The following is a 26,214-nucleotide window of genomic DNA, read 5'->3' as shown; positions in this document are numbered from 1 at the left end:
AAAGGAACGATTTCTTTCTTGTCGTTTTTACCAGCATTAAGTTGTAGTCCATAGAACAAAATTCTCTTCAATTAACAATATAAACTGAGAGTATAGGGTCACTAGAGCCTATCGGACATTAGAGGCATGCACTTTGTATATCAAGGTTCACTATAATACACATTTAAAATCAAGTATTTGATTGGAAGCTGTGTCGAGCTTATAACTAGCAGCTTAATAAGTTGATTTTGATCAGTTTTTGGATGCTATTATATACAGAGAACCCATAACACAGTAGGTCGTTAGGGTTGATTAGTCCAACTAAAACTCAAAATTCTAGAAATTTTTGCAGTTCGCTGTTTAATACTAATATAGAAAAGTGTCCGGGCTACAAAACGACTTGCTCGTTCATTAACATCCATTTGGTGAGGAAAAAAAAGCCTGCGAGTTGTTTTAATGTGATCAAATTGTTAACTTCAATTTTAGTAACACTGGCTGCTTTAAGAGAGGACCAAGATCAAGTTTTTTGAAGAAAAAATTGAGCGAATTCGATAAGAGAATAAAGTTAAGTCCATTTTAGGCAGAAATAAAGGAGAGACATAGATTTGTCACCCTACTGTATTATTTCTTATCTTTCAATTCGCTACTCAACCTCATATACATTGTTCTCTTCGCATACATATTACAGTATATACAATACATTACTTAACCACGCCATCACTTCCCAACAGCTTCACTATATACAGTCTTAAATCGCGGTGCGAAATTCTACATGAAAAGTTTCACTGATTTTAGCGGCAAAATATAGGCAAGGCCTGTCTGTCTGTAGCTGTTCTGCGCTGTCATTTTCACACGCAGACCTAAATCTAAGTGTCATTGTTTATCTTGAAATAAAGTAAAAGTTCTTTCTCGAAGGTTTATATTCATCTTTCGATGACAGGCGAAATATATGTATATATAAATATCTATATATATCTATATATATATATATATATGTATCCATATATATCTATACATATATATCTTTATATATATATATATATATATATATATATATAAATATAAATATATATATATATATTGAAGTGTCTTGAATTATTAACATGCATTATGAATTATTAACTGCTCATAAATACTATACACCCAGTAAGAAATCGAAAGTAAGCCATATCATATGATAATTGACAGCTTATATAAACCTATATGATTCTTTCTCAATACACAAAAGAGTTTTCTGAGTATAGTCATAACGTGCAAGCAGGTTGACTGGACAAAACTGTGATTTCTATAGACAGCACTATAGAGATCGAGACACCACACAACACATGCAAGAATTACTATAACAAGTGAGTTTTTGTTTTTGGTCATTTCTTTTTGTTAATACTATGATTAGCACATCTTCTTTGAACGTGTGCTTTTGTCAATGTTTATCTCTATTCAAGCTCAAATGATTAATAAGAAAATTTTTAGCCTTCTGTAATGAATGAGTGTTTATATGTATATATATATATATATATATATATATATATGTATGTGTATATATGTATATATAGTGTATAAACGTCCGTCTGTGTATGATGTATATAGATACAGTACATGTACAGTTTTGTATAGTTAGTCTGTTCTGATGGCTCACAACAGATCACTTGGACTCTGTGTTGTTATACATACTAACACTCACGATTGTTATCCATACTTACACTCATGAATGTTATACATACTAACACTCATCGTGTTATACATACTATCAATCATGAATGTTATACATACTAACACACATGAATGTTATACATACTATCATTCATGAATGTTATACATACTAACAATCATCATGTTATACATACTAACAATCATGAATGTTATACATACTAACACTCATCATGTTATACATACTATCATTCATGAATGTTATACATACTAACACTCATTAATGAGTAACATTAATAGGCTATACATACTGCGTGATTCATCATATAATGTTTTTTGTTTAAAGTTTGTTGTACGGATTTCATGTTTTATCGGACAAACTTTTAATCGCTGTCGTCAAATTTGAACTAAGAAGGTGCAATACCAACCCCCCGTCCCCCCCGCCCTCCCAATGTGTAACAAAAAAACGATGTTAATTCTCTTGTCAAATCGGCAAATAATTTAACATTTATTTTCTGGACTAACTGTTGATTACTATCATTTTATTTATTTATTTATTTGTTGGTGCACTTTGACCTTTATTACATTACACCGATATGAAAAACTTACATAAAGCTCTCTATATCTCTATCGATAGCTCAGGCGAATTTTCATTGGTCTGTTCTGACTTGTGAAAAAAAGCAGGTTGTGCTAGAACCGAGTGAGTGATACAAAAGCCACATATAAACTGAGGTGGTATACTAGCACCACAACTGAATACAGCTATTGTGTTTGTCTGTATGAAACGCGTGAGGGGAAGGAAGGTGTCATCGTGGCCCCATTTTAAGTGCCCAGAGAAACATGTGACAGGTAAGTGAGTGAACCAGATACAGCTTATTGTCATGTTAAAATGTATAATCGATCAATATCTAAAAAATCCTGGTAAAAAATAAGAAAAGAAGAGAAGAGAATTTTTATTCGCACCTTGAAGAAGCTAGTTTTTAAGGTAAGACAGACAGACTATTAGTTGCTACACGTGATAATAGGTCCGCATCAGTTCCCATCCATTTTGAGTGCATGATACGATCAGTAATTACATGTTTCATCTGTATATGTAATGGGTATGTGGTTGAAAGTATCTCATTAAGCATTAAAAGAAGTACGTCTGCTATTAATAAAGAGAGTAAAAACATGTTGAAAGAATAAAAGACATTTGTCGGTTGGCAAGACAAAAACATTCATCCATGTTTGTATCTTCATGATACGTCAGTCAATGTATTCTTTGTTTGTTTTTGTCTTCTTCAAAACTTTGTTAATAATGTCTCAGTCAACTATACCCAATCATATTTCGGTCATAAACACAAAGGGGATAAAAATAAAGCGAATCAAAAATTTACTTAGGAAGATTATGCTACTAATTTGGCGAATGAAATGAATACAATTTCTTTACAGGTACAATTATGTGCTAAAACACACATGCATGGTTGTTTATCCATATACTTAGTTACGGACTTGTCGCTAAATGACTAATGGAGTCTCAGGTTCAGAGGCTGCATGCATATATATATGAACCATGTATTTTGATTTCAGAGAAGACATAAACCTTCAATTTTTCATTTAATATTGAAGATATAACAACGGGAGAGCAACTAAACTGAGGTATATAATACAGTAATGGTGTTATCTATTCAAAACAAAAAGATGACCCATCTTCCTTGCTTGATTCATATATACAAATATATACGGACCAAACACATAGGAAAGCTACAACAATTGCATGCTTTTACTTATTTATGTTGCTCAAGAAAATAAAGATTAAACGCAAACAGTTATACATATTCTACGAAAATAAGCTAATTATTTTACGATTATGCGACATTCAAAAAGCACGAGAGAACTACTGATAAACTGATGAAAAATTCTCCAAAACTAGAATTTGAGTTTTTTCTCACCTTCTCCTTTAAGAAAGTGACATTCTAAGTTCATTAAAAATATTGAAGCCACAAGTTTTAATGTCAACTATGCCCCCTTTTCACGACATATGCTGTATTATTGTTCGTATTATTATGCTGTATGATATATATGTAATATATATATATATATATATATATATATATATATGTATATATATATATATATATATATATATATATATATATATATATATATTTACACGTAGCCTGTATGCACTTGTATGCATATACGCCCTTTCCCAGGTTTACTACGGAATATACAAATTGTGGTGTATAACTATAAGGTTATCAACGTAGACTCTTCCACAGTTGGCTACCCCTTAGGGTCACACTTTAACAAAAGGCCTATATAACTCGTGCAAATATTGAATGAAAAAAAAAGGATAAAGAAGAAAGACCCAACTATGCAATAAAAGGGTTATCCAGTAACCTAGCGATGAATGCATAGACTAAATCATAATGCCGATCGCCCCCGGTAAAATGTATTCAATGACACTGCAAACAGTGTCGCATACGTGGCATAACTAGGGACCGTTCAAGATCGCTGATAACAGACTATAGTTAATCAAATGCAAAAGAAAAAAAAAGGGAAAAAATGAAAAACAAAAATGGTGGATAAGCAAACGTAGACACATTCACACATATTGTAACACAGATAAGAAGTGGTGGCTGAATATGAAGTCTGAATTCGAGGGCATTGGTAGAGGTTGCACATGCAAACGATTAAAAAATATTTTGTTTCAAATATTAAGGGATTGTGTTTACAATTTTTCAAACGGAATAAACTAGAATATATGTGTTGTTATATTCCATGTACTTAAAAAGAAAAAAACTTTTTTTTCTCTCAGAAAATGCATGTACAGATTTAGTCCAAATGTAGTTTTACTAAAAACTCCACGTTAACGGTGCAGTGGTATATGAAAGGTCGTTTCTTAAACTATACCGACACATCACAACATTTTATAACCGACCGGAGTTTGATCCGGTGGATGTAGCTATACTTGCAGACTGCGATAAAAGTAAAGTTTTAACTGCAGTTTTAAAACATTTGTATTGGGTGTTTTGGGAATTTTTTTTCCGGTAGAAATTACTTGTTGGTGTTATCCCCGCCCCTTCTGGCCTCTCCCCACGCCCGGTCCTATACGTCCCTAATATTTGTTTTCATTTTATGATATAACATACTGTACTTTGTAGCTTAGAGAGTAAAGTCAGTGTATAAGTACATGCTATTCCAAAGTCGAATTTATGTTTTTTGTTGTTGCAGTATGTAAAACCAATAATTCTGTAAGCAATGGATTAGCATATAGCCATAGTTAAATTTGCATTAAAGTCAATCTTTTCATGATTCAATTTGCACGAAAATCCCAATCAACGTCATACTCCCATTCAAAGACCATATTTGTTTTATTTGTTTTAGCTTAAATTTCTTTCAAGTTTCATTTCATATATATATATATATATATATATATATATATATATATATATATATATATAAGAAATTGCTGGCACAATCTTTTTCGTCCTTCTTGTATCCAGTTTTCCCCCTCTCTTTTGGTGTGAAACAAAACTGACTTGCAAAGAATTAAGACCCATATAACTCAGTGATGCATATTCACACGGAAGTACATGTGTGTTAGTTATAGTCATACAGCTGTCTGCCGTATATAGAATTGCTATATAGATAGAGAGAGAGAGACTTTGAAATATTGGGTCAACCACAGTCGCTGGCAAACAAAAATCCCATTTTACTTCTTGAATACAGGCGTTTGGTTGGCACAGTGTTCGGATCACGAAGCGCAAACAATACACACATAGCCTCGTTCAAATATATTGTAAAAAAAAAAAAAACCGGCTCGTCGATTGTGCCTTTTGTTATACTTGATATAGTTGGGCACCTCATATTTACATTATCATATCAGTCTGTGCAAACAGTAACGAGGGGGCAATTGGTCGCAAACAAGCAGGCAGCAATTACAATCTCACGCGACACTGCCGCAAGTAGGCATATGTCTTCGACACTCTGTGGACGATAGGCTGTGTACAAGGCAGTTAAAGTGTACTGTATAGTATACATACGGACAGACTAGTGCAAGACTGAAGGGTACACCCATAGGCGGTTCAGAATTCTACAATTCATCTGACAGAAATGTATAGGCTTTGCTTTACGTGCTGTTACCGTACTCTGTATAACTCACTATCACACTTTTCTAAAAAACAAAATGGACATTTTCCAAATTTCAGGTCCTATAGTGTTTATTTCACTTTTCCATCACTTTTGTATTTAATGTATATATATATTTTTTCTTTTAAAGTCTCATCGACGGATAGAAATGTGACATTTCAAGATTTGATATTTTTTTTAGAACGGAACAGCGACTTCGTGACATATATTTCACAAGTTCACCACAAGCGTTCGTCGTCGGTGCGACAATTTCTGAATCCGAAGACACTGCCTTCTAACCTAAATGCTTGAGACTTACAAGTAGATTGCCAGAGAAAATATCAAGACATCGAAGACCAAAGAAAAAACGGAGAGAAGAAAAACAGAAAAAAAACCCCTTCCCGCTGAACGTGTCCTGTGCCATCGCCACCAAGTGTACTTCAGTAATATTGCCGGATCTGAGCACACTTGGTAGCGGTGCCTTGGGTCACTTCATTTTCAACATGAGTTTTTTTTTACAACGAACGAATCCTACAGTCTGGAAAATCAACCACTTATCATCACATTCTAAGAAGACTAAAAAGGTGGGCAATATTTTAATCATGAATTTTCGATTAGCCTATAATATTTATTCGACAGATCTTGCTTTCTGTAAAAAAAAATTCTCTAAAATGTTCTGTATCTTCATAAATTTGAAGCGGATGGTTCGACAAAATATATTGGCATATATGCTATCTATAATCAATTTTGTCCCTTTCTCTTGTTTTTTTTTTATTTGCAAGTAAGTTGACCGTTTGAAAGCCGATAAACGGTTAATGTTAAAATGATTGTTTCTCAGCGATATTTATCTTTTTCTTCTACACTTGTTCTTTGGTATAAATGAGGAATTTTGTGAACAACGAAACATGCCTAAAATTTGTATTTCTTTTTTTTTTTATTTGTTGTAATTTTCAAATTTACTGTTACGTTAACTTTTAAAGCTAAGTTTAAACCGGTAGTTCAAAATGTTAAGGAATCTATCCACCAGGGAAAAACCCATCCAATTGTCTATGAATTATTTTAGGCGGACTCACATATAAAAACATATCTGAATATTTTACCTTCTATTACAATTCTATTGTGAAAAGGTGACATTCGCATAAATTTACAGTGCCATAAATCTAAAGTGCGAAAACGGCTAATACTACACAATAAGTCGGTATTCTATATGACGGCAGTTCCAACTAATCTATAATATCGACTGTTTAACTCTGCCCTTAATGACCACAATTCGTCTTGAAGATTAAATCGTCTGTAAATTTATTTTTAATATATTGAGGTGATTCGCGCGTTTTGAGCTAAATTTGAAGGGCAGTAACTTTTAAATACAGGTATAAAATATTGGACTCCCATGCACACACGATTCATAACCTTGAACAGGAAATATCTCCTCCATCCCCATTTTTTGGGGTTGGGGGGGGGGGTGGGGGATGGATGGGAGTGGCAATTCTTACAATAACCAGGAATTTATCGTTCATTATGTTAGTGTCTACCTGTGCATGACGAATGCTTTGTTATGTGGAGTCAATACTTAGTTCTGGGTCACATGCTTGTACTGAATGAGAGATATTACAGTGATGGCAGAGGTAAAATCACTTCGTTGATATAAAGTGAAGCTTTCATAACATTAAAAACAAACAACCTCGTGCTCCAAAAGAGTTTTGCTGCTTTCCGGATACACTCTAAGGACGATAGGAAATGAAACCTGCCCCCTTCCCCTCCCTCTATTTCATACTTAGTTTTTGCGTTCTACTACTTATAACAAAATGAGGTATAAAGTGACGGTTAAGTCATAGCTTCCTTACATAAAGTGAATTCTTCAAACAGTAAAAGAAAAAGGAGCAACCTTTCATATCCAAACGTGGTAAAGCCATTATCTATACTATGTCCTAACAATGAACGTATACAAATACACATGTCTGTAATATATACCGGTATATTATACACCGACTTGAAGATGATATATTGGATACGGACAGCGCTTATTGAATTCAGTTTTGGTAAGACCTTGCATGTCCGATTTTGATAGAATGAACTCGTCTTATGAACCTCCGATGGCCCCGAATCAAATTACAATATAAGTTTTGCACTTTTATATACAGTGAGCTTAAAGGAAATGAAATGAAAAAAAAAACACGAAAAATAATATTTGTCAAAAAAAAAAATTGGCAAACTAGAGAAAGGGACTTGAAAGAAAAGTGCATTCGAATCATGTTCAACCTTGAACTTGACTTTTAGAAAATGAGTGGAAGTAGCGATGTGAAAATACGATCAATATACGAGAGTAACTTCATTGAAAGTATGTGAAACATACATATACCAAACTTCATAGACCGCGATATCTACATGACAAGAAGGAAGAACAAACTATTCACTACTATATGAAACAAACACAAGCTCATACAGAAACAATTTACAACTGATATTAACTTTGTGACCGATTCTGACAATTTACTGGTTTTGAAGGTAACCACGATTCTAGCTTTAACTATATCGGCCAACTGTAAACTGCCTACACTATAATAACATGAAATGTAGGTTTTTGTTGCAAAATGTTTCTAAACCTGCGGAGTATTATCATTAGATGGCAAGTGGTCAAACTACTGCAGACAATCTTCTACAGATATCTGAATCGAACGAATATAAAGTAATTATTTGAATGACTCTGTTTGTATCTTCACATTCCACATTGCACAGAACATCATTTTGTCTTTACCTCAATTCTTAATTACAAATCAAATCGAAAATTTTCACATTTTTTTCTTCAATTGTTTTTCTTCAATTTTCTTCATGTTTGGAAATGAAAACTTGAGAAGATAAGCCAATCACCTACCGAAATAAAAAGTTACGTTTTGAAAACAAAGTTAATAAACAATAAATTCAACTTGACTTCCATTGTATTGATGACGTCATCGTTCTTAAGTCTGACTTTGGTTTAGTAATTTTACAAGGTAGTCTGTATAATAATAATAGTCTTTTACATACACGTTGCAATACATGTATGGACTGGATACAGTTTCTATATAGTAGCCTGATATGCTCCACCACGCACGCCATTGCGCTATAAGGGAACTTTTCAATAGCAGATATCAGCTAGACAATAAGTATTTGTCTGCTGTTATTTCTTTTGTTTTGTTTTTGTTGTTGTAAGAAAAACGGCTTCAGTTCAAGTCTTTTTGGCAATATAACGCTACAAGGGATCCTGTTGTCAAGTTTCGAAAACCAACCAACTATTGGCAATATAACGGAACATATTATATACCTCATTGCACGCTAATAGAAAACTTATACCAAACAAAATAAAGGGTTATATGTATTTCCAGACAAATATAGCTATAAGCAAATGCTTAAAACGCACCTAGACCCCACGCAAGCTATACACAGAACATCAACAATGGCGTCGTATATTTTTCAATCATTCACTAAATTGAATACTTTTACCCAAGCGCTGAGTTTATTAATAAAGTATTGTATAGTAGTATCAAATTGTTAAGTTATATGTGTGTATGCTGTTAAATACAGTGCAGTCGTGCTGTAAAACAACATGGTGATTAAAGATATTGGTTATTACTTTTCCTAAAATTAACACAACAAATCCAAAGCGCCTTGTCCACCACGCCCACGGCGATACTTTAGAGCACCGTGTGTACAGATACAGGCCTATACTGTGTGCGAACGCAACGGAGTCTTAATACCCTTCCTTGCTCAAAAACTGTCCAGTCATTTCTCTAATCAGCTTTTAGCCTCCTTTTGACGACAATAACAAATTCTGTCTGGAATTGTATATGTAAATCAACTATAGCCTTATGTTAGTATACTTCCGTCACGGGGGGAGTGTTCTACGCCCATCAAATTGCTTTATGTGTTAATAACGTTTTTTTTTTTTTTTACAAAGTACCGGTTAATTGGACTGATTATCGATAATTACTAATTAAGCATATCTTGCAACTCTTGAGGTATGAATTGACAAGCGTGTATAAGTTTTTATGCGCATGCGCTCACTTTTTTGCTTACAGGAGAAACGACGCAAAAACTATTCTATAAACACACAAAGAGCAAGTTTAAAAAAAAAAAATATATATCTGCTAATTATTTCAGCTTTACAATATTTCTCGGTCTATAAATGATGGGAATACATCGCATGCTTTACATATATACCGGTATCTATAATATGTCCAAAGGTACATGCTAAATAATTATTAACGGTATAAAGGGTCCATTTGAAATTAATCTTATCAGAGTAAAGGTGCATGCCACCAATTGTACGGTTTATTTTTACAAGCTTCTACTTAAACATGACCTTTAAGCGAAGTTGATTTCTTTCCCGCCTTCAGAAAGACGGATTAAACATTAAATACTATTTCTGACACTGACTTTGAACAGGTCAATAAAATAAACAGCTCATATCAGACGACGAACTGACCTATGGAATTTACTTTGCAATTACCGTTTGTATAGTTCCATTGGGCTTTTTTTTTATTTCCAGTGGCCTTATATTTGATTATTGTCAATTCAAGTACCTCGTATGAAGTACTTAAACGTAAATGACAAAGTACCCGTAACTTTCTGTTACCGATGTCAACACCATAGGATGAGTGTAGATAACCCATACCGCCCGCCCCCCCCCCCCCCCAACCCACCTTTCTCTCCCGACTATAATATAGGTTTCATGTCGAATGATTACGGTATATACATCGACCATTATATATATATATATATATATATATATATATATATATATATATATATATATATATATATACTGCTACATAGTGTATGGTAACTGGAGTAAAACGAAAATGTAATGAAGGTACATGTACCTTCATTAGTCACCGATATAGAACACGACGCAAGTAAAACGACCAAACAATGGATTATTTCGTTAGCCACAGAACTGTTATTTTTCTGTACGAATTGTTTTTTTGTTTTTTTTGCGGTAAACAAAGGACAATAAAGTTACCGATAGAAATTGCAACATCATTTTTCTTGTTGTAAGTGGGACTGCCTGAGGGACTTTCCAGAGAATTACCAGGTAAATTAAATGAGTGCTATGTCAAGAATGACCTTCAAAGAAAAAGGGCGGTGAGTTTGTTTAGTTCAACAATTATATAGGTTCTACATAAGTAAACAGCATTCAATAGATCCAGTCATATCTCCCTGGTTGTTGACCGACTCGTACTGAAGATATTTTGCTAACCTCAGATCAACTATTTAGCTGCGATTTCTTTACTGTGAGTCAGATTTGAATAAAACACAAATCAGTAAAAGGAACAACAATTCCATTTGAGTTTCAGTTTCAGGAATCAATCAATATACAACAAGATGTTACTTCCCACTTGTATACGTATTTCGGTTAGTGTTTTTGTTTTACTCTAAAGTTGCTTCCACAAAAAATATAGCTTTTGTAACACTTATTGCTATCAACTTTTCTCGACAAGATAACAATAACTTAACCAATGTGCTTTTCTAAATAACTTTATAGGGATTTTTTTTTAATATTCCGAAGCTGAAACGTTAGCAATGAACAGGAAACAACAAATATTAATACAAAAAAAAAAAAAATTAACGTCATTCTGTAACATTCGAAGTACAAAAAAAATTGGTTTGAAACGAACAAAGCCTTAAAGAACTCGCATTGCTGTCTAAGTCAACGAAAACAACTTCTTTTCAACATAGTTACCATGGTAACAAAAATATGAGTCCACTCCAACATCAAATTGCGGCGTTGTTACGAATTACTGCAGAAACAAACAACAACTTTGAATAGAACCCAAAACAAAGAAACATACAGAAGCGAATTAAACAGTATAGACTATATTATACTATTGCGTTCTTTTTTATTAAAGATATTTGACTTTATACGGTGGGGGGTATATACTCCTACAAACAATACAATGGTTTCCCTTCCCGTTAGGCTTACAAATGCGTAAACACTGCGTGAATATTAATCAAATAGAGTCGTAAAATCGATCGGTATCGTTATTCACATGACCGGGTTTCAAATTTTAGGTATAACATCTACCAACATAACTTCTATACGCAAACATTGTAACTATAAGAAAACTATAGCATGCATGGATTGTACTTTGTTACTAGGAGGTAACTTTGTTGTTTTTTCCTTTTTACTATATCTTTCCTCCATATATGGGATGTTTTCTATGCTTTTATTGTTTGCTTTAAATTTTATTCGAAGTAACATTGCTCCGCAACAAAGTACTTCCCTCTGGTTTCTCGTAGAAAGCCGTTTCATTTTTTCCCCTTCTTCTTGCAATTCGTTTTTATATTTTCCTTTTGCTTTCTAGCTCTGCACGAAACCCTTTGCTGTAATTAGTTCTAGGCTACCAAAGAGTGCAAGGCCATTATAATAATAATCAGAATTCTAGGCTAAAAAATCTGTCGCTCGATATTGACAGTCGGTTTTTTTTTGGTGACTGTCACTATTGGTTACCATAGTGACAATACCATGTTTTGCACCACTGGATAAACACAAAAGGCGTGTCTGAACTTCAATTAGAATTGTATACGGTTTTGTGTGTGTCTGTGTGTTGCGTTGTTTTCCTGCCCTACTTATATATATACCGTCTGTCCTCATTTTAATATGAATCCTAGTATTATATCCAGTCTAGTGCCTACAACACGATATAAGGCAGCAGCAGCAGTAGTAGCTTCGGATAAATTAAAAGTCTCTCTCTCCTCCCCCCCTCCATTATTTTCTCTCTCTATATAGATATGATTCACTTTAAACGCGTAGCAACCAAGTCGCAGGGAGTCTAAGATGCTTATATAAGAAAGCGTGTCTAATATTAGATTTTTGTTTTTTATTGACATGTCAGGTAGAATATCAGTTTTATATCTGCATGAGAAAATACTGCAGTTATACAATATTAAAAAAAAAAATCCATAAAGCAAAATGGCAAAGGGCAAGTAATGCGTAGTAGTTCGCTCAAATGGTAATCTACAGTAGAAAAAATATTAAGTATAAGATCACTTTGGTCACCATTAGAGTATTCAAAATATTGTCAACATCTCATAAACAAAAGGATTGAGCGTACGACGTGTAACACGTATACGAGCTGTCTTCATACGACCAAGTCTTTTTCGTTCTTTTATTTTACCCTACATGCATATGTTTATCCGCTATTTCGAGCAAACCCACGTCTTACCCCAGATTTTAACCCACCTAAAGTACACTCGTGTGTCAGTGTGAGAGATATGAGCCACCCCCCCCCCTCACCTCCACAGCCAGTCGTGGGATTGTCTTCAAAATTCAAATGTATTTATTTATTACAACCTTCAGTTTATATTAACCTAATAGGAAAGTTGTATAGTATAGGGTTCTATTGATTTAACAATGAACTTTATTTCAACTTCGCCTTTTTTCAAGCTGAAAACAAGCACAAAATTACACGATATTTCGATAAATAATAAACTGAATTACTCTCAAGTTGCATGGGATAAACCTAATATTATAAGCGTCTAGAAGACGAAATATTGATTCATTGGTTATGAGCTCCTTAACCTTATAAAATAATTTTCTCGCGCCTTAACCTTCTTTACTGTGAACTTTTTAGCACCTTATAGTTCGATCCATTGCAATCTTATTTTCAGAAGAAAAGTGTATTCTGGATGCTTGTTAACAACTGCTAACCAAACGTACAACGGTTTTCAGTGCGCATGCGCAAAGTAATTCCCTAAGTGGCAAAGACGCTGGTCTGGACCCGCGCCCCCTCCCCTTCGCAAAGAGCCCATTCTTTGAATGATGGCCATCGAGTATGACGTCATTGAATCCCTTATTTTCCTGATCTCGGAAAGAAATAACACTTATCCTAAAAGATTCGTTCAAATTGTACATTTCGGGTTCTTTTTGTCCAAAAGATTGATGAAGCTGAGGTTATACAGAAATTTACACACAATGAAACGAGGGCAAAATTAATAAAACACTATCACACGGCAGGTCAACATCCTTTCCTTTTATCATCAACAAAAAAAAGAAGATAAATTTAGAGACCACTCAAAAAGAGGCCAACTACCGCAGACTTGTTACTGAAATACAAGTTGTGACCTTGGGCTACAATCGTTATTATATCAAAGAGACCAAATCCAGTCTAAATTCCAATCCATTTAGAGAACTGTCGTATTAGAATTATCAGGGATATGGTTCAGCAAGGTGAATAAGTGTCTTTACAAAGTCTGTAGGGCGTCTCATTTTCCTTTCGGTTTAATAACCAAAAGTGTAACTTGGTTTTGTTAAAGTGAATGCCGTAACTACGTGAACGAACATTCAACCGACGATACAGAGGTAAAGATCTGGTCACGTGGAATTATTATTGTACAAAGAAATTAGTTGGAGAACGCTGGGACTAGTTTTCTTCTTTTAATATTACACGGAAGGAAAATCACTCATATCAAATTGAATAAATGTCACAGGTCCATTTTCTCGGAAAATCGAGTAAGGTACAAAGTTATACGAGGTACAGTTCTTTATTCGGATCACATAGCCAACCTATAAATTCAATGTTCCTCGGGGAGTCTAAAAAAACACGCGTTTACACTAACATTAAACGAAACGGCTGAAATCTGAGACTAAAGTATGACGTAATACAGTTTATGCATTCATATGGGCTTTAAACGTTGCTTTACAGCTGGTATTTGTTATATCCTGCGTCTCATCTTATGCGCAGGGCGTTATCGGAGAGTGCAGCGCGAATCCGCGGTCTTTGCGCGGATTAATATCTTTCCTATTTGATCCTGATGTTAAATTTGAAGGTCTACCGACACCTAACCAATTTGTCCCATATTCAATACATTTGTTGTGTGTGATAATCTCATTCAAAATACCTTGATTTGTTTTGAGAAAAGCTCTTTTCGATTCCAAGATATACACATTTGGAGTTTTGATAAATCTAGAGACACTCATTAAATATGTGCAAAATATATGACGTGGAGTGTTGTGCTCATCATAATTTCTTGTTTTAGAGCTTAATAAGTTTACCCCTAATTACAAGCCCACATATATCATTTGAAAAATGCGATGTTCCTCTGTTCAAAGAAGACAATAACATATTTCAAAGGAATCGCCTTAAGCCTCAAACCTGTGTTCAGTGTTCTTGAAACGAAGGTTGTAAAAGCAAAGGAATAACATAACATAAAATTAGGCAGTCGCTCCCTTTATATCATCAATGTGAATAAATAGGTAATGTTTATTCATACATGAAACTAGAATTAAGACAGAACTCGTTAAATGGTCAATCTTTGATGGAGTTTGATGGGAGTTGCAGCTATTTTCATGATTTCTAATGCTTATTAGTGTGATTATGACAATGTTGTCCCTAGGTAGACCTTTAAGAAAGAAATGATTCCGAGGTCTTTGTTAAAATCGGAGCTCTGGGCTGAATCTCGACCGACTGTAAACAGGGCTTACCGGCAAGGAATAAAGGTCCAACAATACTTAATGTTATTATGATATTATTTACTGACCAACCACTTTCAATGATACTTGGCTTGATACGCAGAACAGCTTTAAGTATTTGCTTTAAACAACTAACTTAAGATTGGCCACTAGTTTCAAAATGACCACCTTTAAAACAATTAAACTGAATTTTCATTTTTCAAAGATAGGAGAGAACATTTCAATTGAAATACCCCAATTGGTTCATCATAAGTAGATGACCTTTCACGTCATGCACACGTGGGTTTACTTTACATGTATACATTCCCTTAAAGCGTATTGCAGTTTGCAAACTGCACTTGATTTGGGTCAAAAGCGCGACCCACCCCCAAACGAAAAACGCACCCCCAAAACCCAAGCAAACATATAACAACATCTTCTTGGGGCTCCTAGTATTTTCATCAGTAAACAAAACAGTGTCATTTCTTTCTACTTATCAACTTTTCTGTCAGGTTCTCTATGTTTGTATAACAACAATAACAATAGGTTATTGTTTATCGACTGACTGGATACAATGTGTATGAAAGTTAGATGGGGACGTAGTCCTATAGGGGCGTAGATGACTTTAACGATACGAGGAAAGAGTGGGTACGTGTGATAGTTCGAAGGGTTGCTGTGGTAATTCCCTTGGAACCCTCATTGCAGACTACAGTCAGGTGACACAGTCAGGTGACAAAGCGTATATATTTATATAAATATGGGTGGGTGTGTGTGTGAAAAAGTCCCGGGCGACGCAATGTACGTCACGCAATGGCCAATACTGAGGTCTAATTTTGGATACCAGTGAGAACCAATATGTCTCATAAGTATGCAACATCAGGGTCACTCTTGTTTGAACTAATATCCAAGTTTATGGGAATGTACTAATAAAAGTCAAGTGATATATAAATATGGTTCTTTTCATATATCTCAAACATGGCAAGACAATATAAGATCGTTCATGATGTAGCGGATGACTCCTATTAAAATCTCGGTATAAAGTCCATCTTATGTCATAAACATGTGTGTAAATCACAAGTGATAGAGAGGTACACTAGTCAACAAATGCCCGCCAAAATACCCGGAACATATGTCAACAAAGATAAAAAACTCAATCAGTCTGCAAAATGTTGGTTTTACAAACCTACATAGCATATCCTCCCTGTATGCTTGGAATGTTGAACGAATAAAACAAATAAGTTCTGCCACCAATGAGGAATAATTCCCACTGTATTACAAACAGCTCTGTCGTTAACAATACATCATTGTACTAAGGAATGTTGGTTGCTCCCCTAGCAATTTCGTTAGTAAAGAAGTCGATATCTTTTAGTGTTACACTGAATCATATCTCGTTCGCGCAATTACTGCCGTGCGTATGTTGATGTTAACGTACACGCGTTCTTATAAGAGAGCGATTGACTAAGAACGTGTAAGGTAACTTTGCAATGTTTAAGGTCGTTTACTCAAAAGTCTAAAATGAAACAAACCCACGAAATGGAAACATCGAAAAACTTTACGTTTTACTTCAAAAACGGGAAGAGAGAGACAGTTTGCATATTTTTGTTGTTGTTGAAAAAGTTCTTCCAAACGCATGTTAAATGTAGAATTGACCCCACAAGTGTACTTTCAACTGTAACCTTAAATTTGTGAATAAGCCATCGAGGGGAAGCTACTACCTGCATCAGTGCACTTCAATACCACCGAGTCGCAACCACGACTGAATTCAGACAAAAGAGCAATTTTATACTCAATTTATGTAAGTATGACAAACACCAACACAGGTCTCGTCATCGTTGTAGCCCCTATAGCAAACAAAGTTTTCACACTTGAAAACATCAAGCAGGCACATGACTAAATATGATATAGGTAACTATTATGTGATTAAGTCTTTTAAACGTCGAACCACACGCTATATGGTTATACAGGGGTTGATACCTATGATTATGCAAGCTATACTATACCAGGTTGAAGGGAAGGGGTGGAAAATAGTGGTTAAGCGAGGAATGTTACCTACAGCGATAGGAAAGGATAGAATGCTACCTATGGTTTTTATCAAGGACTGTTACATAATTATGATTAAGCAAGGAATACTATATCAGGTTGAAGGGTAGGGATGGAACATAATGGTTAAGTAAGGAATGCTACCTATGGTTATAGGAAAGGAATGCTACCTTTGGTTACATCAAGGAATGCTACCTATGGTCATAGGAAAGGAAAGACATATTCTTAGGCAAAATATGCTACAATAGTTCGGAAAGGTATTCTACCTATCCTTAGGTAAGGCACTGTGAGACAAACATTGCCTTGGACAAGAGGGGGGGGTGTGGGGGGCCATTTACTAATAACGACCCATGGGTGGACGATTGATAAAATAAGGTATACAAGTGAGAGGGCGCCTAGTAAATGTTGCCAAAATCAACTAAGAAAAAAAACTGTTTTAAAGGAAGTGTATTTTTTTTGACAACACCAAAGACAAAATCCACGAATAGTAGCCCAATTAGATTTGTGATGAAAATTCTTAGGGAAAATGAATAATAGTTTAATAATTTACATTAACAAAGAAAACCTTAGAACCAAACAAAGACAGTGACAATGGGAAAAGCTTCCAAAATGGAGTCTATAGCATGGCAGGTCAGCAGAACTATTAATACCTATAAACACAGAGTTTGAAAGGACACTAAACTGGACTAAGAACTCCTGTGCACACACCATATCACTGTATATTATAATTATGGTAATCTGGTATTTCTAACAAAGATAAAGCAATCGAAACTACTTGAACACGGTCAAAGTCTACGCAGTACATCACCCTGTCGATAATTAACGAAGATCAGAAAAGATTAAAGGCAGAAACTTATCTGTCATTTAACGATAATTATATAGTCATGCACACAGCTGTCGGTCAGCGTTAGTTACTGTTACTAATAAATACATACAAAGCCTATAGATAGGACGCTGGCGAGTCCATCCACTTAAGAGATACATACTACTGCATGGCTATTTGTGTGGGTGTCTCCTCACAGGAAACTAAATGACAGCGGCCTAGGAGAGAGGGCTTTGTTGGAGAGAAGGGGTGGAGGCTGCAACCATGTCTCAAGTATACTTCCAGCCGGTCACTTCCCATTCAGCAGACCTACTTCAGTATATTGGTGTATGTATATATATATATATATATATATAAATATATATATATATATATATATATATATATATATATATATATATATATATATACACGCTCATCCCACCCCCTCCACAGGCACCAGGCTTTTCACTATAAATTTGATAGTCCCTGGTATTAGCCGCCGGTTCAGTGTGGGTCTTTTAGCCTATAAATGTCAGTATCTCCTGGTAGCGGCCACATGGTATCTGTTTCTGAATATCAGCTAATAATCGTTATATATGAAGTACTGGGGCAGCTCTGTAGAGAGTGTTATGTAGATCATTCGACCGCTGCTTATCTATCTCAACTGATCAATGTATATCATAGCTATCTCTAAATATGTAAATCATTTGAAATCATATGAAAATACATTGCTATTCATCCCATTTCCCCCTGGCCATCTAATTGACCGCAGACCCTTGGGGTGTAACCTACTGCACCCCTCTTTTCAAACCTGTACTTAACACTGAACACGGGTTCATGAATATGAAAATGATTATGACGAAGGTAAAGAAGGAGATGCAGATACTATCGGACTCATCCATGTCAGCTGGTAGAACAATGAGAGGCAGAAATAACCCTCTAAAGAAACAATTAAAAATGTCTGGAAGCCATGACAAAATGATGAAGAGTCTCAACCATGGGTCTGGGTCTGTGGAGCATCACTTTAACAGGAAGGAGGGGGTGCTGAAAAAGATGCTCAGATTGGCTCGAGATGGAAAAAAAAAATTTGAAAGATGAAGCACCCTTCTCTTCCTCGGGGTATGATCGAAAACCGCTTGAAATGTAAAGAAGATGAAAACAAAAGAATTGACTTGAAAACACATCGAATCCTGGAGGTATCGTTTCTGACGTTGTTAACCTGCAATTTGATATTACTGGAAATAATGTATATCTCCTACAAATCTCTGCATACAAACAAACAACATATATATATACATGTTTTAAACCGTAGCATACTTAATTAGCATACTTGAGAATATTATACTTTTTGGTTCGTGATTGTGTGACACAAATTTATTAAGCAGAAGAAAGGCATGCATTTTTTGTTTTCTTTTGACAGAAAGAATATCAGCTTTCTTTAATAGCAGAACCATGCTTTGCAAATAAATACCCCCAAAACATGCATGATAAACATAGACAACATGTAATTTTAGTAGTAAAATGTAAATTTAGTAGTAATTTTATTAACATGAACTAAAACTAACCAACTACTGAGAAACTAAATTTTTCTATAAAACATGAAATACTCATGTTCTAGCGATCAAATGGTTGATTTTATAAAATGAATATTTCAACTAGTCTATATCTTTGACTATATGTCTATCTAAAGCTATGCCAAAGACTAAATGTTACTTCAAAGAAATGAGGCTATCATGTAGGACATGTAAAGTACAGCACTAAAAGTACAGCTGGCTATGACACAATGACAGAAACACAGCAAACATGAAATGCTCAAGGTCTTGGCATCAAATGCTTGGTTTTGAAAAAGGCATATTCAAACTGGTCTACTTCTAAAGTCCTTAACTTCATAACTAAACTAAAGCTATTCTAGGACTAATTATTGTTATGAATGGAGGCTATCATGTAGAAGATACAAATCTATTAAAACACTGATGCATGTTAGAAAACACTCCAGACATAAAACAGTCAGTTACTGTTGAATTTTATAAAAGAATGCAACAATACAGCTAGCTATAAAGCACTTTAAACTACCACAGCAACACTACAAACATGAAACACTCATATTCTAGGCACAGTTGATATTTTCTAACAGATTATTTTCACTGGTCTGTTACCAGCAATCTTTGGTTACCATTGTCTACCTAAATCTATTTCTAAGACTGATTTTTTTCTATATGAAAGTAGGCTATCATTTAGAATATGTAAGGATCATAGTAAGTATATAGCTAGCTATGAAACTGAAAGTCAACCATTTTCTGGAATATGCATGTTAGGAATCACTACAGGAACAACAGACCACTTTAAAGATTTAGTAATGAAAGTTAGGAAGAATGACTCGTGAACATATTTCAACAAAAGCTATACATTGAAAATATTCTGTCACGATTATTTTTCTGTTCTTGATAACCTATATATCAGTTTAAAATATTTCTGATGTATTTTGAAAAGGTTGATAACAACACAGTATGCAAAAAGATTTGTTTTCATACAATTTATTTTTATTTTTTTATAATTTCGTGACCTTAAATGATGCTATCCAGCCTCCCTTGAGGTAAATACCTCTCATCTGTTTATCTCTTGTGGCTACAACCAGAGATCATTAGAAACAACCTACATACTGTGACCAAGGATAATATATTTTGACTTCACATTTTTGTCACTCTTCTAATATAACAAGGAAAGAATTGTCAAAACAAAGCTTTTTTTATGTACATTTACATACTAAAAACAATATTGTAAAAATGCTTTCATATGTCCTATGCCACCAAAACAGAAAAGTGTTTTGTAATTGCAGAGAATGGTTGACTCCTTATTTCAACCTACAAACATACTTCTTTAAGAGATAAACTTGGAATGCAGGTTGAATGTCAAAAGACAAAAGAAGCAAAGCAACAACAGAAAAGAAGCAAAAAGAAAAAGGCCCGGCATTGTTTCTTTGCAAGTGGAGGACAATAGCTCATTGTTTCTTTGTTTGTTTTTTGCTTTTTCTTTATTTTTTGTTTATTTCTTTCATTGTGATAAGAATATGAAAAATAATGGTAACATCTTGCAGTAATTTATTTAAGAATTCAAAATATTTAGACGATACTATGACATCAAACTTTGTGCAAAAAAAGGGAAACAGCTACACCGTGAACCATCTAAGACATTTTAGACAAGTTAGACAATGTTGCACTTGAGACAATTATTAATAAGACTATGATATATTATAAATGCAATCAACAAGAAAAGCATTTTTGAAACGATTTTACCTTTTTGGCATCTTGTTGATTATTTTGAGGCAATGCAAAACAAGTTATTTGAAGAATCATTATGACTGTAGCAACAACATGTATTTGAACATTTTTATTTTTTACTCAAAGAGCTTTGCTAAGCAGTGTCTGAAGATTTCAATGCTGTAAACAAAATATCATCAAGCTCCACTTTAAAGCTAAGAATTCCATTTTGGAAATGGTGATCTGTTAACATCCACTTGGATACAGAAATGTAGCAAGTTTTTTTTTTTTTTTTTTTGTCTTTTAAATTAAAATAAATTTAGGAAAAAGGCTGCATAATTTAATGGATGACTTACCAAGTGTAGTGACCATCTTTGTTGGTGGTGCAGTTGTGTACAACTCTGTTAAAATGGTCAAGAAAAGGAAGAGTTATCATATAAATCAAAACATTTTCCCTGTTTCGTTTGGTTCAAATTTTAAGTGCCATTTGAAACAGGAGTCATTCATTAGCCTTAACCTGATGGAGTATAGCTGTGGATAATCAACTAGATACTGAGACAAGCTAATTGGTGTCACCATGGGGATATTGTGACATCCGTAGTATATTAAACAGGAATACTGTGGCAGCTCACCGTCACCTACACATATCATCACTTCCATGTTGCAAGTACGCATCAACATGTACATTTCCTTTTGGACTGAACCATTGACAAAAGATCTGCATTCCATTAACCGTCCTTTCTATACTATTTATATTGTCACATTATTACAACGCATTTTCCATTTTGCATTTATAGCACTTTTAAAATTTAAAATTTTACACTTATATATATATTTAAAATTTTAAGAATTTGTATGTATAATTTTCGATTTCCCTTTTGCAGTTTTTATACAATTTATTGTCAGATTGTATATAACAAATTTTCTACCCTTCTTATACCTTACATTATCGATTTATATATTTGTATATCATGTTTGTATGTATTTTACTGTAAAGCGCCTTAGAGCAATTTCTGATTGGATAAGGCGCTATAGAAACTTTGTAAAATAAAAAAATAATAATAAAAGTCGGCCTCACCTTCTTGACATGTCCCGTTGTTGTCTGGTTGGTATCCCTCTATACAATAGCAGTCCCGGATTCCATCCTGTATGCTGCACTCCTGGTTAACATCGCACGAGAGACCGGCCAAACAGGTGAGGGAGTTTCCTTCCATGCAGATGCATTCCTCTGAACAATTCTCATTCAAGTAAGTTTCACCAACCTGCGAGCAAGAAAGTAAAGATGCAACATTGCTAGCCAGATCAAAAAGTGTTAAGTAAAACGTAGAAATAAAAACAAATGCAGCAAAGTGATTTACAAATAACAGATGAAATAAGTTGAATTATTATCTGTTTCCTCTTCCTTGGAGGTTTAGTCTTGCTTCTAAATTTTTTTGACTTTTCATTTGCAATGCATCTTTTGCCCTGTTTATGCCATGAATACATCAACTGGGGTCGACAGGGTATGACTGTGGGGTGCTGAACTACAAGACAGCAACACCAAAACAGAAACAAAAATAACAACAAAGAAAAAGGGAAAGAAAGAGAAAGAAAGGGGTAAAGGAAAAGGGTAATAAAAGGGGCATCATGCCCTTGGACCTATATCATACCACATGTGTATATGGCTGACAGAATATACAATGTGGGGATGTAAGAGCTACAAGACAGAAATAGAACAACCACTAACAGCTGCAACAACAAGTAAAAAAAGGGGTATACCAATGCTAATAAAAGGGGCATGATGCCTTCTAGCCTAAATCATCCCACATGTAATATGGATTGACACAGTACCACTATGTATTGCTGGAGCTATAAGACAGAATACAACAAGAACAAGAAGAACAACAATCAACAACATTTTGTACAGCAACAATAATAACATTACCATCAACATCAAATAGACACTAGAGTACCAAAACAATATAAAAAATTAAATAATTTTGACTGACCTGGTAATATTGCACCCCATCAAAGCATCCACATTCCTCAACCTCTACACAGTGGTCAACTTGTAAAAGCATTCCTTCGGGACATACGCAGGTCTCGAGGCAGTCTTCAAACGGACAAGATTCACCACCGTCTGGTTCTGCGCATGAGGGCTGGCAAGGACTGGAACATTTCGATGGTATCATATTGTTGGGACAAGGTAGTGCTGTAATGAAGAAGGAACAAATACATTTTGAATCTGTCTTCAAAGTTAGTCAAGAATTAAGTGCAAGGGATGTCAGTCTGAAGTCTGTGCAATGGAGGAGCAGTTTTATGGACAAACAAACATGAGGGTTCCGTGGCCTGTTTAAAGGCTCATAGTACAAGAGAAAAGCTTAAAGATATAGGGTGTAATCTGCCAATTCTATATTCAAGATTTATTTGTAAAATTTAACACAATCACTCTACCATTTCAAATTCATTTTGTAATCATGACTGCAACAACTTACGTCTAAGGTTTTATTCTTTACTGATGGCAATGTTTGCAGTTTCTTGACAATTTCTATCACAGTTATAATGCACAAGTAAATTTAAATTAAAAATTATGATTCATCCATCTAAGACAACTTTCCAAAGCTCAAACCACCAAATTGAGAGGGAAAAAAAGGTACGACGACGAAATAATTGAAACCTTGATCATGTTTCTTGCAGTTGCATCATAAAGGAATGATGTTATGATGTTAAAAAGAAGAAAAACATCTGGAAGAAAAGCATTAAAATCAAAATCCTGGGTTGAAGAAATAAATTCTTTCTAGAAATGACACAATTCGTTCAGAAGTAACAAAAGTCTGGACACTTACGACAGTCAGCCCAGGTCCTCCAGTCGCCTGGCTGTCCGCCTTCTTGTCGACAGGCTGCTGCATACTGGTACGCGGTGTCACATTCCCCTCCCTCCCCAGGTTCCATCAGACAGAGGTCATAGAGACAAGACTCATAGAATGGTGTAGGGTCCACAAAATGACAGTCAGCGAAAGGTCCTACATTTAGAAATGCACAGAAGAATATCATATATATATATATAATATGATAAGCATACTTAACGTTTAAATTGCGTAGCATAGTGTCCTTAAATTATGAAGACCTAGTGTATCAAAATATGTATGAATATCTTTTTTTGATCCATCACAGTAGAGTGAAAGCTGACACATAATGAAGAGCTTCAAAATGGGCTGTCGTCAGAAGTAACAATGGATAATTTATGACAATGAGCTGTTTCAATTAATAAGAAATTAAAATTTTAGTCTTAGTCTTAGTTTTAGTAAATTTTCCCAGGAAACCTATACAGAAGACATTTTATGAATGTGGAGGAATACCACTTATATAAAACCCTCTATCTTTCAATGAGTGTGCATATAATTAACCAGACAGGTGCGTGTGTATATTATGGCACCTATTCCTGCTACCAGTACCGCTACTGAATATCCCCATACATCCAGCTGATGAGAGTGACCATTTTCAGAAATATTGAGGGAGCTAACTGCAGCTAGTTCTCATGCATGGCTCAATTCACAAAGTAGATATCCCTAAAATCCATGAAAGACTCACTGCCACTCAGGCAGAAATTTTGAAAAGGTCAAGAGAACTTGGTTGCTGTTGGGTTTGCAACTGATGTCTTAAATATAACTGGTATGGACACTCTGACCAATTATACCCCCACAAGTTGGAAGGAATTAAAAAAAAAAAAAGGTTTCTATATCTGGGATAAAATGAGTCCACCTTATTGTGGTAAAACTATGGATGGAAACATAATAGAGAGAGAGAGGGGGTTAACCTTTGACAAGAATTCATTGCATATAATACTTTTCTGTACATTCAACTCATTCTGATTGTAAACCGCAGCACTGAACTCTGCAGCATAATGGACGTAATGTTGTCTTTGTTCACAAAATAACTAACTTTAATTCCGTTTCATCTTTTAGAGTGTTTTACAAATCATGAGTCACCAAACCATCCATTTTTAACTAGCAGGAAATGATGGTAGATAACCAATATTTGCTATTTTAACAAACAGGAAATGATGGTAGATAACCAATGTTTACAATCAAAGGTCAACATTGTTGCCTTTAGAGATAAAACAAAAATTCCATCATCTTTTCAGATTACAAAGGTTATGTTTTACATTTATGTACTCTGTTTATATGTTAACAGTCAAGGAAGGATACTAAAAAAAAAAGGGCCCAATTCCATACCAGCTTTATCGATGATGAAGTAACATGTCCGCATGGCGTCAGTGTTTCTGTCAGATCCATTGCATGGGTACTCTGGTGGTTCGGGAGTGACTGTGCATTCCTCTGAACCAACCACCCAGCTGCTACCAAACTCCTCCACTGAATTAGTCTATTGGTTTAGAGAGAGAGAGAAAGAGAGGGCAAAATAAAATTTGGAGTAAAAAAACAAAAACAAAAACAAAACAAAAACAGGTAAAATAAATACATCGTATGTCACATTTAACAAAGAATTTGAAAGTCAATCAATAGCTTGAGGTGTGTCTGCTTTCCCACTAAATATGATAACCTCAAAATTGGTAGAATTTGCTGCAATGGTTTTAAAAGTATTTTCAAGAGTATTTGACTATTATTATTTTCCTACCCCCTTCCCTTAATCCCTTTGTCTTCTCTTTGTCCCTCCACTGTTTATCTCCTACCTCTCCTCTTCCCCTGTTGGTTTCTTCTTTCTTCTCTCCATCCCTTGTCTACTAATCCCTTTACATCTATCTCTTTGTGTTCACCATGCTCATTAACCTGTCTGTATTCTGTGCGTGTTTTTGTCTTTTCTGTTACTGTTACTTGTCATTTAGCCTTTGAAGAAGATCCTGCTAGGATCGAAACGTCAGGCCAACTTACTTTTACACATTTTATTATTTTCAAGAGAATGAAAAGATGGAGAGGTGAGATGAGATGAGAGTACATGCTGAGAGTGCC

At 34.7% G+C, this 26,214-nt stretch overlaps 1 protein-coding gene across 8 annotated transcripts in view; it reads right to left on the bottom strand.

The window, feature by feature from the left end:
• LOC139981643 (uncharacterized) overlaps positions 1-26,214 on the bottom strand; it is a 177,859-nt gene that overhangs the window by 23,226 nt on the left and 128,419 nt on the right. For all 8 annotated transcript variants that reach the window (XM_071994185.1, XM_071994189.1, XM_071994188.1 and 5 more), the window contains 5 exons: positions 25,483-25,630; positions 24,094-24,270; positions 23,257-23,459; positions 22,347-22,530; positions 21,625-21,669 (listed from right to left, as the gene is read on the bottom strand). In XM_071994185.1, the coding sequence (XP_071850286.1) occupies positions 21,625-21,669; positions 22,347-22,530; positions 23,257-23,459; positions 24,094-24,270; positions 25,483-25,630 (757 nt within the window). The remainder of the gene's footprint in view (positions 1-21,624; positions 21,670-22,346; positions 22,531-23,256; positions 23,460-24,093; positions 24,271-25,482; positions 25,631-26,214) is intronic.

Source organism: Apostichopus japonicus, chromosome 15 (assembly GCF_037975245.1).
Source record: "Apostichopus japonicus isolate 1M-3 chromosome 15, ASM3797524v1, whole genome shotgun sequence".
NCBI classification, from domain to species: Eukaryota; Metazoa; Echinodermata; class Holothuroidea; order Aspidochirotida; family Stichopodidae; genus Apostichopus; species Apostichopus japonicus.
Note: the sequence above shows the minus strand (reverse complement) of the source record. Positions and strands in the feature narration are given on the sequence as shown.